General features: G+C 38.1%; 1 protein-coding gene across 1 annotated transcript; it reads left to right on the plus strand.

The window, feature by feature from the left end:
- The first annotated feature begins 2,490 nt into the window (after positions 1-2,490).
- Positions 2,491-4,785, plus strand: LOC102612577 (peroxidase 21). Its single transcript, XM_006480577.4, has 5 exons — positions 2,491-2,811; positions 2,921-3,069; positions 3,176-3,364; positions 3,648-3,813; positions 4,143-4,785. Exons 1-5 carry the CDS (start codon positions 2,727-2,729, stop codon positions 4,544-4,546), a joined length of 993 nt encoding a protein of 330 aa, XP_006480640.1. The 5' UTR covers positions 2,491-2,726; the 3' UTR covers positions 4,547-4,785.
- The last annotated feature ends 11,412 nt before the right edge of the window (positions 4,786-16,197 follow it).

Raw genomic sequence — 16,197 nt, forward strand, 5'->3', positions numbered from 1 at the left:
CTATTAATTTTTCCATCTTTTTCTTGTTTTGGTCTTAAATATTCTAGTTATTTTAGTTAATTTTTAATTTAATAAATTATATTTTATTTTGTTAATTTTTATCTTAGTTTTATTTATTTTTTTATTTTAGATATATTCTGGAATTAAAGAGAAATTAAATCGGAGCATTCAGGAAAGAAATTTGATTGAAGATTGAGAGACAAAAGTGCACAAGAAATCAAGAATTGGAAGGAATTAGAAAATAAAGAATATTCTCTAATTAAAGCTTATATGGGCCAAGCAAAATTAATGTTGCACGTGGAGCTAAAATTGGAAAATGAAAGTAAAAAAGGAAGCCAAGCCAATTAACAAGCCAAGCCATCACATGAAAGCAAAATTGGAAAACAAAGATTGCAAACCAAAAGTGGCCAGCATGTGAAAGGAAAGAGAATAAAGCCTTTTGGCTTTAGGAAATCATGGCCAAATCATTATTGGCTTATTAATTGAAGCATGAAAGTGGCGGTTTTGGGCTTTAGATATAATTCTTTCCATGCAAGGATTTAAAAAAAAGCCACAATTGAAGCATTATAAAAAAGGATCAAGCGGAAGCAACACGGGGGGATTTTATATATTCGGTAGCCAAGAGGATTTAAGGAACTACCAGCCGCAAGAAGAAGAAAAAATCAGCAGCCAGAATTAAATTGAAACAAAGGCAGCCGCTTGAATTAATCTCCATGATTGGTTTTGTCAATTCTCTTATTCCCAATTCATTTATGTTAGGCTAGATTTTTATTTGGTTGAGGGTGAATTCAAAACCCCGAACATGTCACATGATTAATTTTTAATTTCTATCATTCAATTTATTTAATTGAGATTGTTTATGTTCTTCTATAATTAATGTTCATGGTTTATTCTTGTTTTATTTGAGTGGCCAATTAGATAAGACTTGAATAAATTTTATTGCTATATTAAAATTCTTGATCCGTAATTGTCTTGATATTTTAATCATTAGTAGCAGGTTGGAATCAGTGATTTCAATTGGAGAACATAACCCAGGTTAAATAATCCGAGCTTGTGTGTTTATTGTCTAAATCAACCTAATATCTTTCTATGTTTAATGCTTCCATTATCTTAAATTTAAAGAGCTTGTTTTAAATTATTTAATGGTTAGAGATTAGGTGAAGAGCTTGTTTTGCCTAACGACACACTAAGGAAAGATTGAGACTAACAAAGCTTATTGTTATCTACGGTTGATAGTTTCAATATAAATTGATGATAGAATTGATATATTATGTGCATGTTTGGTGGTGGCTAATGATCCTTTAACCAAAGTTTTCATCATTATTATTTCTTTTTCCTTTAATTAGAGTTTTTATTAAATTCTTGTTCGTAGTTTTAATTTTTTTTATTTCTTACTATTTAGTTAAAATTTCATAAACCCCCCCTTTTTATTTATAATTGGCATTTTCTTTAGTTAGATTAATTTATATTATTATTACTATTATTATTACTACTATTATTTTATTTTAAATCTTGCTTTAAAGTTGATAATAAATATAACTAGCATAGTTTCTGTGGGATCGATCCTTACTTGCTCTGTACTAATTATTTATATTAGTGGTAAGGTTTTAAATTTGGTGCACCTTAACGACACTACCACATATTTTGTTATTAATTCTTGATAATACAACACAAATATTTTTAAATTATAGATGATGATTTCTATCAAAGATTTAATTATATTCTAACATATTGAACTAGAAAACACCAAGCAATTGAAAAAAAAAACATAAATTTAGAACACTGAAAGAAAGAAAGCCGGCCGGAGAGGCATACAAATTCTTTTTTTTTTCAATTGTTTGTTCCGTATAATTATATTCTTTAATTATGTACACTGAAAGCAAAGTCTAAACCTAGCATATAAAAAAAAGTGAAAGAATTAATATAAATTACAGCGTTTTATTTGGATAAGGTCGATCATCATGTTAATATAAATTTAAAAATGGAAAGGCCTCTAACAACCGTCTAAATCTTTTAGCCTTTTTTTTTCCCAATCCCCTTGTGGTCTAAATTAAGCCATCCCTTTCATGTCGACAATCCAGGTCTCACATTATTGTTTTTGAAGTACTTACCATTAATTCGGTGACTAAGCAGCTATATATTTTAATAACATCTTTCCAAAAATATCGTGAATTATTGATCTAATCATTGAGTATTCATTATGGGAATCAATGGACTTATTTTCTAAGCCATTTGTACATTTAATTATTAATTAAACTTTCCTTCTAAGTTTGCAATTACTTCTAAATTCTAACAATGTTCCACATGTGAATAAATAGTATAAATGATTGTAATCCATATGTAATACCCTTTATAACCTTTTTGAGTTAGATTGAAAATTATACTCGACCAACCAATCAAATTTGAATGAGATCCAATAAACCCAATAATAATGCTAGCTTGTCTTACGAGCTTTTTTATTATTTCACAAAATTCAACTGATTAACAATGTGAGCGATGGCGTGTTACTGATAATACACACAGACATTGATAAATTTATTCTATTAATTTAGAAGAGGATTGGCCTCAAATGGAGTCATTGGCGTGAGGAAGCTACCAAAAGGTCAAGGAAAGTGGCTTAGTGGAGGTTACAATTTCATCTTACCACTTTCTATATAAACACTCGCACAGGCTGCTGTTTGTATCACTCAAAAATAAAGCCAAAGCTTGCAAGTGCTTATCAGAAAATGGCCACTACTAAGAGGCTACGGTTTCATCTTTCCCCATGTTTCTTCTTTCTGTTATTACCGTTGCTCTTGCAGTTTCATTCTGGTAAATATTTGTTTTCTTTTTTTTCTTTTTTCTTTTTTTAATACGCTGGTACGTAAAACAGTTTTCACTCTTGCATGGGTTACATTATTTTCTTGTTTCTTTGACTCAGGAATGAGTGAGCTGCAGTTTAATTACTACGCACAGAGTTGCCCAAAAGCCGAAGAAATCATCAAGCAACAAGTCGTTCAGCTATACTACAAACATGGAAACACTGCAGTCTCCTGGGTCAGAAATCTTTTCCACGATTGCGCCGTCAAGGTATTTTAATCCGGATTTAGGTTCAATGTTGATCTAATAATAAGCTTTATATTAATTGATTATCTCTTTTCAGATTGTGATGATTAATAGTTAAATAATTTTGCAGTCATGCGATGCATCGCTCTTGCTGGAGACAGTGACAGGTGTTGCATCGGAGCAGGCATCGGAAAGAAGCTTTGGAATGAGAAATTTCAAGTACGTGAGCACAATCAAAGCAGCTCTTGAGGCTGAATGCCCCTTGAAAGTTTCTTGCGCCGATATCGTGGCCCTTTCTGCACGAGAAGGCATTGTCATGGTACGTCAATTAGTTCGTTAAAAGGTCAGTGATAGCCGTGGTTTGACGAAATGATGACGAAAGTTTATTGTTTTAAGATTGTAGAATCATTTTTTAACAAAAATGGGAAGAAATTAATGTGACCATTTCTAAAATTAAGAAATCTCTGCGATCATTTCAGCAAACCAGGACGGCGCTATTATCCTTTTATCCTCTTGAAAATTGAAAATGTTTCCGAAAATCAAATTTGATTATTGAAACGGATATGTATTATTTTGGTGGACGTGTTAATTATTACTAACAGTTGGGAGGCCCCCGTATCCCAATTAAAACTGGACGAAGGGATAGCAGAGTGAGTTATTTGGCGGAGGTCGAAAAGTTCATCCCCAATCACAATGATAGCATAGCCACAGCCCTTTCCGTTTTTAATTCCATTGGCATCGATGATGAAGGAGTCGTTGCTCTTTATGGTATTTCCACTTCCTAACATCTTTTTTTTTTCTATTTTTCCCCCGATAATGACATAATTCGTGTTTAACTTTCTTGCAAGTTGTAATTAACTTTTCGTAGGGGTAATTTAGTCTTCTTAATTTATTATTTTTAAAAAATATGAGAAATTTTATAATAAATTAGAGCTACTACATTAGTCATATAACATTTATTTTATAAACCAATATAGAAGTGATGTTTATATTAAATTCAATTATATATATCACACATCTAATAATTAGTCATATTAACTCTTATGTAATACGGATTTTCTCATAAAATATAACTTCGGTTTTGGTTTGGGGAGCAGGAGCTCATTCTGTAGGACGAGTCCACTGCGTAAATCTCGTACACCGACTCTATCCCACCGTTGATCCCACATTGGATCCCGTATACGCAGAGTATCTCAAAGGCCGGTGCCCTACACCGGACCCCGATCCCGATGCAGTTGTATACGCAAGAAACGACAGAGAAACGCCAATGATTCTTGACAACAACTACTACAAGAACATAATAAACCACAAGGGATTGCTCATTGTTGATCAGCAATTGGCTTCTGATCCAAGAACAACTCCATTTGTTCAGAAGATGGCCGCCAATAACAGCTACTTCCACGAACAATTTTCCAGGGCCATCGCCTTGTTGTCGGAGAATAATCCTCTTACCGGAGACCAAGGTGAAGTAAGAAAGGATTGCCGCTATGTGAATATATAGCAGTTAATGAGCAATATGAGGGTTGTGTTTTTATTTTATTTTTTTTTTCACTTAAGAGACCTATGTCTCTACTGGTTTCTTCTGTCAATGTTTGCAAATTTGAAGTGCTTTGTGCAAATATCGAAATAAAGAGTTGCAAGACTGTGCAACTGTGAGTCTGTATAATTGTGTCCTTAATTGACTTTTTAAAAATTAAGCATATTAACTTTATGTGAAATAATGAAATAATTTTATTTTTTTCAGTCTGTTTGGGGGAAAAATAGGAAGGGTAGTAAAGCGCCATGTGTCGACGAACGGAATAATTCCAGCACAATCTGAGGTACCCAGTATGATTCAAGGTACCCCGCATAATTAGTGGTACCCCCCACAATCCGAGGTACCCTGCGCAATCCGAGGTACCCCGCGCAATCCAAGGTACCCGGCATGATTCGAGGTATCCGACATGATTCAAGGTACCCTGCACAATTAGAGGTACCCCACATAAATTGAGGTACTCCATGTAACTGGAGGTACCCGACAGATCGAATGCAAGAGAACCCTTCGAAAAAGTCCGCCGTGAGAAACGTCTCCACCTTTTAAAATCTATTATTCGATTTTGTTAGAATCAGGAATCAAAAATGCCGTGCTAAAAGGGGGGGACAGCCGCCTACCACTCTGCCAAAAGTGAAGGACATTGTTCCAAGGACAGTGGTCCTCGGCCACCTACCCTACAACTACTGCAGAGGTACCTTGGACCACTCTCCAGTGCGCGCGACATTTCCAAAGGATGAGATACGCCACAAACATGCACATAACGACCCAAAAATCATAAAAAGGTAAAAAGACGTTAGCCAAAAAGGGTACGCCACGTGGCAGCTGAGGTACTCCATATATAAAGGTGCTTAGGTTTCATTCTCTATTATGCTCTCACTCCCCATAAACATTCACACTCCACAAAATAGGTTTTCTTCAACCTTAAACCTTAATTTACAGAGGGTTGGCAAGCTCTCTTTACCATAAAAAGCTTGAGTTTGCTAACTTGAGCGTCGGAGTGTAAATGTTGTGGTACCTCGGCTTCACCTCTAACCTTTATTTCACTATTTTACAGGCGTGAAGCTCATTTGGAATAACTCTTTTCTTGGTTCGGACCCTTCTCCATTATTGCCACTCCCTCTTCCCCTCTCACTTCCATAAATTTTTGATACACCTCACACAACAAACCAACAAGGTACCCCGTCTCCCCCAAAAATACAAATTCATTCTTTTAGATAGGTTTACCTTTTCCTACCCCCAAAATCCATCGAAAACAACCAATTGTGGGGTACCTCTAATTGTACGGGAAATCTTGAATCATGCCGGGTACTTCGGATTGTGCGAGGTACCACTAATTATGCGAGGTACTTTGAATCATGCCGGGTACCTCAGATTGTGCTGGAGTTATTCCGTTCATTGACACATGGCACTTTACTACCCTTCCTATTTTTCCCACAAACAACATCCCCCTATTTCTTTTGGCGAGAAGTATTGGAGGTAAGAGAAACTTATTATATGATGTATGAGTGACATGTGGCGATGTAGGGTTCAACTTGGCGAGCGGCTGGACCGGGGGTATTTTGCATAGTTTTTTTTCAGTGATTAAACTTTGTGTATTGTCAAGCTAAAAAATCTTCTCTTTTTCCTTTTCTTTTCCTGCCTTTTTTTTTTTACGATGGGAACGAACAATTGTCTTCATGTCTCTCTCCCATTTTTGTTGGGAAGTGGTAGCTGTCTGACATGCAGTTTGAATTTTAAAAATATCAATCTCACGCAAACATCCATGACTTCCTTTTTTGTGCAATGTACTCTGTCAAGTTTAATTAAAAACCCCTAATGTAAATATCAATCTCTTATCAACTATTTTAAAAATCCCAAAACAATCTCCCATAAAGCCGATTGTCTCCAGTGGCCTCTTCCTTCAAACTTTCGTCTTTTCTCCTGACTACATCAATATTACTCACAGGTAAAAAATTTCTTCTTTACTCTTTTTTATTATTTTTTTTGCCCGATCGTCTCCCCTGGCTTATTCCATCTCTTTACTTTTCTTCCTTTTTTATTTTCTCATTTCCTTCTTCCAGTGTTTTCTTTCTTTCTCATTTTCTTTTCTTTCTTCATTTTCTTTCTTTCTTCTCTTTGCTTTCTTTCTTTCTTTCACTTCCACTCTCGGCCGACGTTCTTCTCGCGTGTTTTTCGGAGTGGGTCTTGGCTGTTGCAGCAGCGGTTTTGGCTCCCGATCTGGTTAGTTCTAGGCGGTCTTCATGGCTTCATGGTAAGATCCTGATCCGGCGGTAGACACGGTAACCCCCTTATTTGTTTTTTCATTTTCTCCTTGCTTTCTGTCTCTCCTTTTTTTTTCTTCTCTCATTTTTTTATTTCGGTCGGCATTCTCCTTTGCGATCTCCGGCGTCGGTTCTTGGTGGCCGTAGCCACGGCAAATGGCGTTGGTTCGGTGACTGCAGCCCCCCCCTCCGCGTTGTCTTCTTTGTTCTTCGTTTTCTCTTTCTTTCTTTTTTATATTTTTATTTCAACAGCATCCCCCTTGGTGGTTTCCTGTAGTGGTTCTCGATGGCTGTAACGCGACTACCGACGTCAAATCCGGACAGTGGCCAGCAGCATTCCAGTCACCGTGATGCTTTTCCCCCTGCTGTCTTCTTTGTTTTTCATTTTCTCCTCTTTTTTTATTTCAGTCGCTTCCCCTTTTGCGGTTTCCCGCAGTGGTTCTCGGTGACTGCAACTGCGGCTACCGACGTTAAATCTGGACGGTGGCCAGCGGCATTCTTGTCACCGTGATGCTTTTCCCCTACTATTTTCTTCGTTTTTCATTTTCTCCTCTTTTTTTTAAATACATATATTTATGCTTATTTTTTGTCTCCACATATGTATCTTTTTACTCATTGGTTTTGTTGATTGCAGCTTTGTCACCCCACGACCACAAGTCCTGATTTGTCAAGTTGGTGAGTTACAAGTATCCTTCCTCATTCTTCCTCCTTGGCGCATTTACAGTGGCGTTATTTTGCATACTCTGAGAAATTTTTTTTTTTTGTGGTTGGTGTTTGCAATTGATGGTTAATGTGTGGTGGGTGGTGTATGGTGTAGATATATGGTTGGGGACTTGTGGCCTGGTGGTGTGTGGTGTGGATATGTTGCTGGGGACTTATAGTCTGATGGTATGTGGCAGGAAGTAAATGGGCAAGAAAAAAGTGGCGCCGAAGAGGAGTCATGTGGTTGAGGCTAGTAGTGTTGACAGCCCCCCGCAGGATCTCCCTCCCAAATTTTCATTAGTAAGGGTGATAGGTCTCCCCCTAGTGCCTCTAGGAGTGGTAACTCATATTCTAAACTCCCCCCTATGAGTGCTTCTCGTGTTAGCCCGTGTTTTTCCAGTAAACAACCAACCCACAGTCTTCGAAAAAGAGGTGGGTCATGCAAGCCCAATGTTCCAGCTCACTCCTCATATCGGCCTCCCAAGTCTCCCTCTGCCACAATTTTAAAATATGATAATCTTTATTCACTAGGCGCTATGAGGGCTACTTTGGGGGACTTAGAACGAATTAGAACCAAATACAATATTCCTCCTTCTGTCCAGCTTAAGGTACCCCATGTGGATGAACGACCTGAGTGCCCTAAATCTGACGGGATTGCTCTTCACATTGACCTCTTTGATCTTGAACTTTGCTTGCCCCTCCAACCTTTCTATATGAAGATGTTTAGTTATTTAGGGGTGGCCCATGGGCAGCTGTCCCTTCTAGGGTGGAGGACACTTACGGGCTTGCAGGTGCTATGGTCGGAGGTATTGAGGCGTGATATTTCTATTTGAAAATTGAGGGACCTTTACCAATTCAAAAATCTCAAGGGTCTCGTTATTGTTTACTTCGCTGCTTGGGGTGATCATGGCAATATTGTTAAAGGGGACCCCGCCTTGAAGAAGGGTTACAAAAATGGGTGGTTTGTTACTGAAGGTAAGTGGGGGATAGAGACTCTAGGCGATAAGGGCAACCATGTGGAGATCCTAAATTCCTTCAATGTAGACTGTAAGTATCTCCCTTATTTACTGTTCTTTATTGTAATCCTTCGGGTAAATGTCTCGCTAACCTTGAGTTCTCCATGATTTTGCAGGTGTGACGTGTGCTAAAGGATCATCCCCAGTTTAGGAGGTGAGGAAAGAGGTGAAAAAGTTTGTGGAGTGGCTTCGAGGTGTACAAAGGGGTAGTGATGTGTTAAAGAAGAGCAGGTTGGGGAGAGCGGGGCTGATTGACCGAAGTTTTCCACCTACTTCCGGTGATGACGCATGTATGATTTGGGTATTGGGGGGTACCCTATTATTATCTACGGGATTGGGGTACCCCATTATCACCGCATTCTTTATTTAGCTTTCCTGTTTTTCGTTTCCCGTTTGTGCATTTGTAGTATTTAGCGCTTGTCCGGTTAACATTACTTTTGTGCGTCGGGTGCAGTTATGGAGTCAGTGGGTGACGCTTTTGATGGTTTCTTCCAAGTGGTAGTGGGTTGAGCTTCTAGATCTCAAGATTCAGCGTTACCTCAGAAAAATACCCGGCCACCTCAAGCTCTTAGACTAAAGGAGAGAAATCTCAGGGTACCTCCCACAGCAGGTCGAAGGGTACCTTTCATTCTAAAAAGAGAAAATTCGAGTTGGTTTCTACTTTTCCCGATGAATTGTGCGAAGGTGACCTAGACCCGGCTTCCAAAAAGAAAGTTTTACACTTGGCTCGTTATTTCTACTATTTTGCTGAAAATGTTACCTCCAAGGTCGCTGAAGAGATGGAGAAGATGAGTTTGAGCGAGCGCTATGGTCAGGCACTCAGGGCTACCCAAGAGGTAGGTTTTACTGGGGTACCCCGCGTGTACTCTCAATTCTTTACTTATTTATTCCTATTGCCATACACATATATATAACATGTCTTTAACAAACTGCAGGCATCCTTTCTCCTCAGCCACTGCCTACCAGATCTCGACTCCCTTATTGCCGCCCAATCGGAGGTTGACAAATTAAGGGGTGAGCTCCAAAGTTGACAGTCTCGAGAGGACAAGCTTGCTCGAGAAGTCAAAACTTTGTAGGAACGCATTACTGACCTACCTGGAGAGAAAGCTCGAGTGGAGAGGGACTGCGATGAGTTGAGGGCCATAAACAAAGATCTATTGTCCCGACAGAAGAAGATGGCGGAGGAGGCGTTCTCTCTTATCATGACAGAGGTATGGAGCGTGGATCCAGAACTAGAGGTACCCCGTGTGGAGAAATTTATCAACAAGGCCACGATTCTGAAGATGATTGAAGAAAGGAAGAAGTCTTCCCATGCACAGTCGGGTACCCCTTCTGGGTCGCCTAAGGTACCCGGTGTGCTTCAGCTGTTGCTTGCCTCAAATGCCCCTGCTTCAACTGCTTATATTTCGGGTACCTTAAAGTCCTCTGCTGATCGCCTTCTGGAGACGTATGGTGGGGACAATATTCCACCCTCAGTGTAGCCATTTTATAGTGCTCTTGTTTTTCTGGATCTATCCACATTTTGCTATTTGGAACTTGTTTCTTTCTTTTTGGTTTCTTGGGATATTTTACATCATTGAGATCTCTCTTTTGTTATGATACCATGTTACTGAGCCCTCCATATTTTGAGCTTGTATTTTGTATCCTTGTTATTTTACAAATGAATGCTGGGCCAGACTGTTATCTTGCAAATTTCTAGGGTACCTCTCATTATATGCGATGAAGTTTTTTTTTTAAATGGGTACCAAAGGTACCTTAACAAATATTCAACATCAGGCGCCTGCTAGTTTATGCAGATTGACAAATTTGGTGCATGTTCTTCTCGAAAACTATAGCGGGTCCTCCACAAATAGGTAATCAAAACATCTTCGCGACATCTTGATCAAAAATTGAGAGTGCGCAATTGGTCCAACTAATTAATTTCTTACTCTTTCAAAGTTTTCTCTGAATTTTTTAAATGGCCTACCCCCACTTTGCTCAAGTAAGAGGACGAAGGTGCGGGTGTACTCATACCCAAGCAGAACTTCGTGGCGCTAGGGTATGCCAGCTTTACTTCACCCTCGGGTCTTCTTTGACCCTCCGTCTCTTTGTTTAGGTAGCTTTGTCATGTTTCCGCAAAAAGGCTACCCCTAGGCTGTTCATTCCCTTGCCAATCTTGGCTTTGAATAGATCGTGTATGATCTAGATATGTCAGGTACCCTTACTGGTCCTGTAATAGGTTAATCATAATTGACAGGCACATGGAGAAAATTGCATATAATCAGATGTGAGGGTATATTATTGGTGATAAATGGATATAATCCGCATTTCATGATTAAAGTGGCGAAAGAACACTATTGTGCAAATTTTATTGAACTCGCAAGTGTACGAATCTATTGTAGAATAGATTAATGGAGACGAGTGTCGATCCCACGAGGAGGTGGATTTTAATTATATATAGAATTAATTTTGTATGAGGGTGGTTGAATTTGGGGTGAAAGTGACTTATATTATCTTAAAATTAGAATTGAAATGACGAGAATAAATTGAAGTGAAAATCTATTAAATTGACGTACTTGGGTATCTGGATTCGTATCAACATGTACCATGGGCTAAATATTCCTTATTAATACCAATTAAATCATGAGGGGGGAATCCACACCTCATAAACCACACTCTAATCAATATGGTGCTAAGGGCTTATCGTGCCAAATAATAAAAACCTTGTACTAGAGAGCCGGTGTAACCAAGGCGGTATCTAGACAATATTATTATTATAAGTCAAAACATCCACAAAAACTAGAGGGGAAGAGAAAATAAATTTACCAAATAAAGCTCATGACACATGTTGAGACTTCACCTTCAACCCAAGCTTAAAAGAAAATTAGCTACTCATAATTGAACTAGGGGCAAAATGAAAATTTATTAAAATACGTATAAAATACAAGATGGAGAAGGAATTACAGAAAATTGATCCCAAAAATGGATTCAGAGATATCAAATTAAGGGGGAGACCCCCTTTTTATAGATACATGGAGTAAATCATGGTTATCGGATTAAAAATAGTTTGGACGCTCAGGATTGCGCCACTCATCAGTCAACAGTACGCGGTTTGATCACATGGATGAACAGTAACACAGTTTGACCCGAGTTGAACAGTGACGCGGTTTGGTTGAAAATAATCCTGTGTGATGCATGTACCGTACGAGAGAGTTTTGGTCCACTGATATGCTGCCACGTCACCATCAACGGTACATAAAAATTTTAGTCCAACAGGATCGTGACACCTCATCAGTCCATGCCACATCATCGGTCAATGCCACGTCATCAATCCGTCTATGTGAACAGTGCCATTTTTCCTTTTATGTTCCTCCTAAGGTTTTCGACTGTCCTGAGTTCAAAAGTGATGTCCGTTTTACAGTCTGATCTCTCGTTTATTGTGAAATGACTTGGCTTGCTGGCCTCGGGTACCTCTTTTCTGACCATAGCTTAGTCGTCCGTTTGAAGTGGTGGAGTATTTAGCGTCACTGGTGGAAGTAAACTTTCGGGTGCCCGAGATCTAACCGTCTTAAGTATTGCATGGGCAAGATCCTTAAAACGCTTGTGAGAGATAGGTTCCTCATCTTGGCGAATACCCGTCAATTGCTTGATACCATTGCCCTTGCTAAGACAGGCTACCCTTCTTGCGGGATCACTACCTTCACCGCTGCTATCATCTCCCATCCTTGTAGGATCCGCCATTAAACTTTCGGGAGGTACGTCGGGTGCCATGTATTGGAGTACACACAACAACTAGTTTGGTAACCGCGATGGAGGCTTTTTGTGCGCTTCCCCACAGACGGCACCAATTGTTTTCGATAGATTTTGGGGGTAGGAAAAGATAAACCTATCTAGAATAAAGAATTTGTATTTTTGGGGGAGACGGGGTACCTCGCTGGTTTGTTGTGTGCAGTGTATCGAAAATTTGGGGAGGTAAGAAGGGAAGAGGGAGTGGCAACAGTGGAGAAGGATCAGAACCAAGAAAAGAGTCCTTCCAAATGAGCTTCACACATGCAAAATAATGAAATAGAGGTTAGAGGTGAAGCCTGAGTACCCGGCGTTCACACTCTAACGCTCAAGTTAGCAAACTCAAGCTTTTTATGGTAAAGAGAGCTTGCCAGCCCTCTGTAAATTAAGGTTTAAGGTTAAAGAAAACTTATTTTGTGGAGTGTGAGTGTTTATAGGGAGTGAGAGCATGATGGAGAACCTCATCTACCATGTGGCGTATCCTTTTTTGCTAACGTCTTTTTACCTTTTTATGATTTTTGTACCGTTATGTACATGTTCGCGCATATCTCATCCTTTGGAAATGTGGCGCGCGCTGGAGAGTAGTCCAGGGTACCTCTGCAGTAGCTGTCGGGTAAGCGGCTGAGGACCACTGTCCTTGGGACAGTGTCCTTCACTTTTGGCAGGGGTGGCAGGCGGATGTCCCCCCCTTTTAGCACGACGTTTTTTAATCATAATTCTAAAAAAATTGAATAATATCTTTTAAGAGGTTGAGATGTTTCTCATGGCAGACTTTTTCAGATAGTTCTCTTGTATTCAATCTTCCGGGTACCTCCAGTTACATGGGGTACCTTAATCTATGTGGGGTACCTCTATTTGTGCAAGGTACCTTTATTTGTGCGGAGTACCTTGAATCCTGCCGGGTACCTCAGATTGTGCTGGAGTTATTCCATTCGTCGACACGTGACACTTTACTACCCTTCCTATTTGTCCCCCAAACACAGTCCAAAGGCTTTCAATGGTGTATTCAATCTTTTGAATTATTTCATATGTGTCAGCTAATTCAATTACTATAAGAGGTGGACTATTGGCACCCCTCCAAAATTCTTTTGAAACCCCTGCTTCAATAATGTTAAGCTTAATGTCAAAAATACCCTTATTTCTAAATAAACACATTTAATTTGTGAATCTTTTAATTTTCTATTATTTTCTTGCTCCTCACAAACAAATTTTTATGGGTGATAAACTTCTTTATAAAAATCAATTAATTAAATAACATATTTGTAAGATTATGATGTAAAAAATTTTATTATGAGCCTTAAAAAAAAGTAGTTAATTTTGTCAGAATGTATTTTGTTTATTATCAATAGATTGTCTTAGTAATTGAAGAAAAATTTATAGAGAATTCAAGAAAAAAATTACATGTGTGAGTTTGATAGCAGAGAAAATACAAGTTTGAAGTGAGATAAAATAGATATAAAATATATTAGAGTATTTGTCCTTAAATGTAATTGTAATAGAAGAAGGGTTTTAAAAGGATTTTGGAGGGGTGCCAATAGTCCAACTCTTACTATAATTGTTTAAATTGAAAATAAGAGATTTAGGTTCAAACCATGTTTAGATAGCGGATTTATCATTTGACTGAAAAAAATATATATAATAATTAAATGTTTATTCAAAAAATATATAAATGAAAAATTTAATCCATATGAAATAAGATAAGTGGTTGAAAAATGATATTAAAATTTAAAGTTTAAAATATGCCAAAAATTCTTCACATATTTTTTGTTGTTTTAGTTTCAAAACCATTAAAATTTCCCTCAAGAAAATTTGTAAAATTACGTAAATAATAACTGTAAATACGTGTACATATAATATCAACAAGACATGCATGTGTCTTGGGCCCCGATTTCTGCGGTCTGAAAGGCCTGCAAATGAGGCCCAATTTAATTCCGGTGTTGTTATCCCATCCAACTAGAGGTGGTAAAAATACCCGTCCGGTCCGGACCCGGACCGTACCCAGGCGTTGCAGGCCGAGTAATACCCGGCCCGGGTATGAAGCCGGGTCGGTCTTGGACATCACATGATAAACCCGGAATCCGGATTTTATTAAAAAAAATTATAAAATATATATTATTTTAAATATTTTATATTTATTTGACTTATTTATTATACATATATAAAGTTTTAAACACTTAAAGTTTATATTTTCATGTCAAATTTTATTGAAATAAATTTAAAACTTATAAAATTACCAAAAAATAAAAAATATATACACATAAAATATTAAAAAATATAAAATTCGAGTACCCGAATTAAAATCCGGCCTGGACCCGAACCCGAACCGATTGCATCCGGACAGGTCCGGCCATGGCAATACCGGACCCGGCCCGGAATTTTGCCATCTCTACATCCAACATGATAATTTACAAGGGGTTTTTGTCACGTACAGTAGCAGAACCCACGCTGCCCAGCATTACGACTCTTGTCGTTTCATCTACACCGTCCATTGGAAAAATGACAAATTAAGAATGATTAGATGTTCCAGTGGTGCCGTGTCCCAGTGGTGCCGTGCATGTCCACCTAATAATTGACCCACGTAGGTCCCACCACATGCACAAATTTTCAAATCAAGTGGTAGACTTTTCTACAGTCCAGGGCTGCAGGCAATCAATTCATACAAGACCAAACTCATAACTTGGAAAGCTCTCAATGCCACGCGAAATTCCGTTAGTGTTTGTGGGCTCATAATTTCATGTGATGACGTGGCGGATTACGCATAGAGTGACGTGGCCAGCTAGGCTTATAGTTCACTCATGGTCATGCCTCATGCGTAACTGCGTAAGAGTTTATATAGCCCGCCATGGCTATTGGCGAAGCGCCTAAGCCTAAGCTAACCATTTGTTGACTCGATCACGTGAAATTATACTGTTTAGTACAGTCACGCTAAATTCTTATCTTAGTTGGTCCGATAAGTCATAAATGCCGTGGCGAAACGACAAGCTTACGCACATGTTGGAGTCCGTGCGAACACGCTCCTTGAGCCTAGATAAAAAATTGAGTCCCCAAAACTGCGGCTTAATGCAGTAATGCTACGGATAGCAAGTATTTATCTTAAAATAATTCATATTTATTATTAATTAGACGGCAGGATATTGAAAAAAAATTATTTTAAAAATAATATTTATTTATCATTTAATGGTTTCATGTGAATACTGGCTTAAGGAATATAAAAAGGAATGTGCATTATAATTATTAAAAAAATAATATTCTCACAATAATTAAAACCACTAATTTTGTGCTCAGTATGAATCTACTGTTGTGAGACAAACATGACTGCTATTACCATCAATACTTGTTTAATATTATAAGATTCTACAATTGTCGTATATTTGGAACATTGATGCTATCCGTGTCCATAATCTAAAATTGCGTGGTGAGGGAGAAGGGAGCCGAGACTGTTATTGCATGGTGAGGTGAATAGATATGAGACTATTGCTACTTAGTAAAGGAGAACGAAGCCGAGACTATTGCTGTGTGGTGAGGGAGAAGGGCGCAAGATGCGTGAGAGAGTTCGTAGCATGCGCGCGTGTGTTTCTCACAACGATGAGATTTTATACTGTTGGGAAAATATGCTCTTTAAAAGCATATGTGTTTATTTAATTGTAATAAACAATTTTTCTGATTAATAAAATAAATGAGATATTTTATTCAAATATCTTAATTGCATTAATATTTGTATTAAAGTCCATTTAATCATATTATATGTATTTATGTGATCACCATGTGGATTCACAGAAGACATAAATACAAGTTATCTTATGATTAAATAAATTTAGTTCGCAGTTGATAAATAAAGTTGGGCACTTTATTTAGGTATAGACTGTAATAAATT

The sequence above is a fragment of the Citrus sinensis genome, chromosome 6 (assembly GCF_022201045.2).
Source record: "Citrus sinensis cultivar Valencia sweet orange chromosome 6, DVS_A1.0, whole genome shotgun sequence".
NCBI lineage: Eukaryota > Viridiplantae > Streptophyta > Magnoliopsida > Sapindales > Rutaceae > Citrus > Citrus sinensis.

What these genes read in the sequence shown, in the direction of transcription:
- LOC102612577 (XM_006480577.4), top strand. Translation starts at nt 2,727, where the DNA reads ATGGCCACTACTAAGAGGCTACGGTTTCATCTTTCCCCATGTTTCTTC. An exon ending in GCTCTTGCAGTTTCATTCTG is followed by an intron (nt 2,812 to 2,920) that starts GTAAATATTTGT and finishes TCTTTGACTCAG; the next exon opens with GAATGAGTGAGCTGCAGTTT. An exon ending in TCCACGATTGCGCCGTCAAG is followed by an intron (nt 3,070 to 3,175) that starts GTATTTTAATCC and finishes ATAATTTTGCAG; the next exon opens with TCATGCGATGCATCGCTCTT.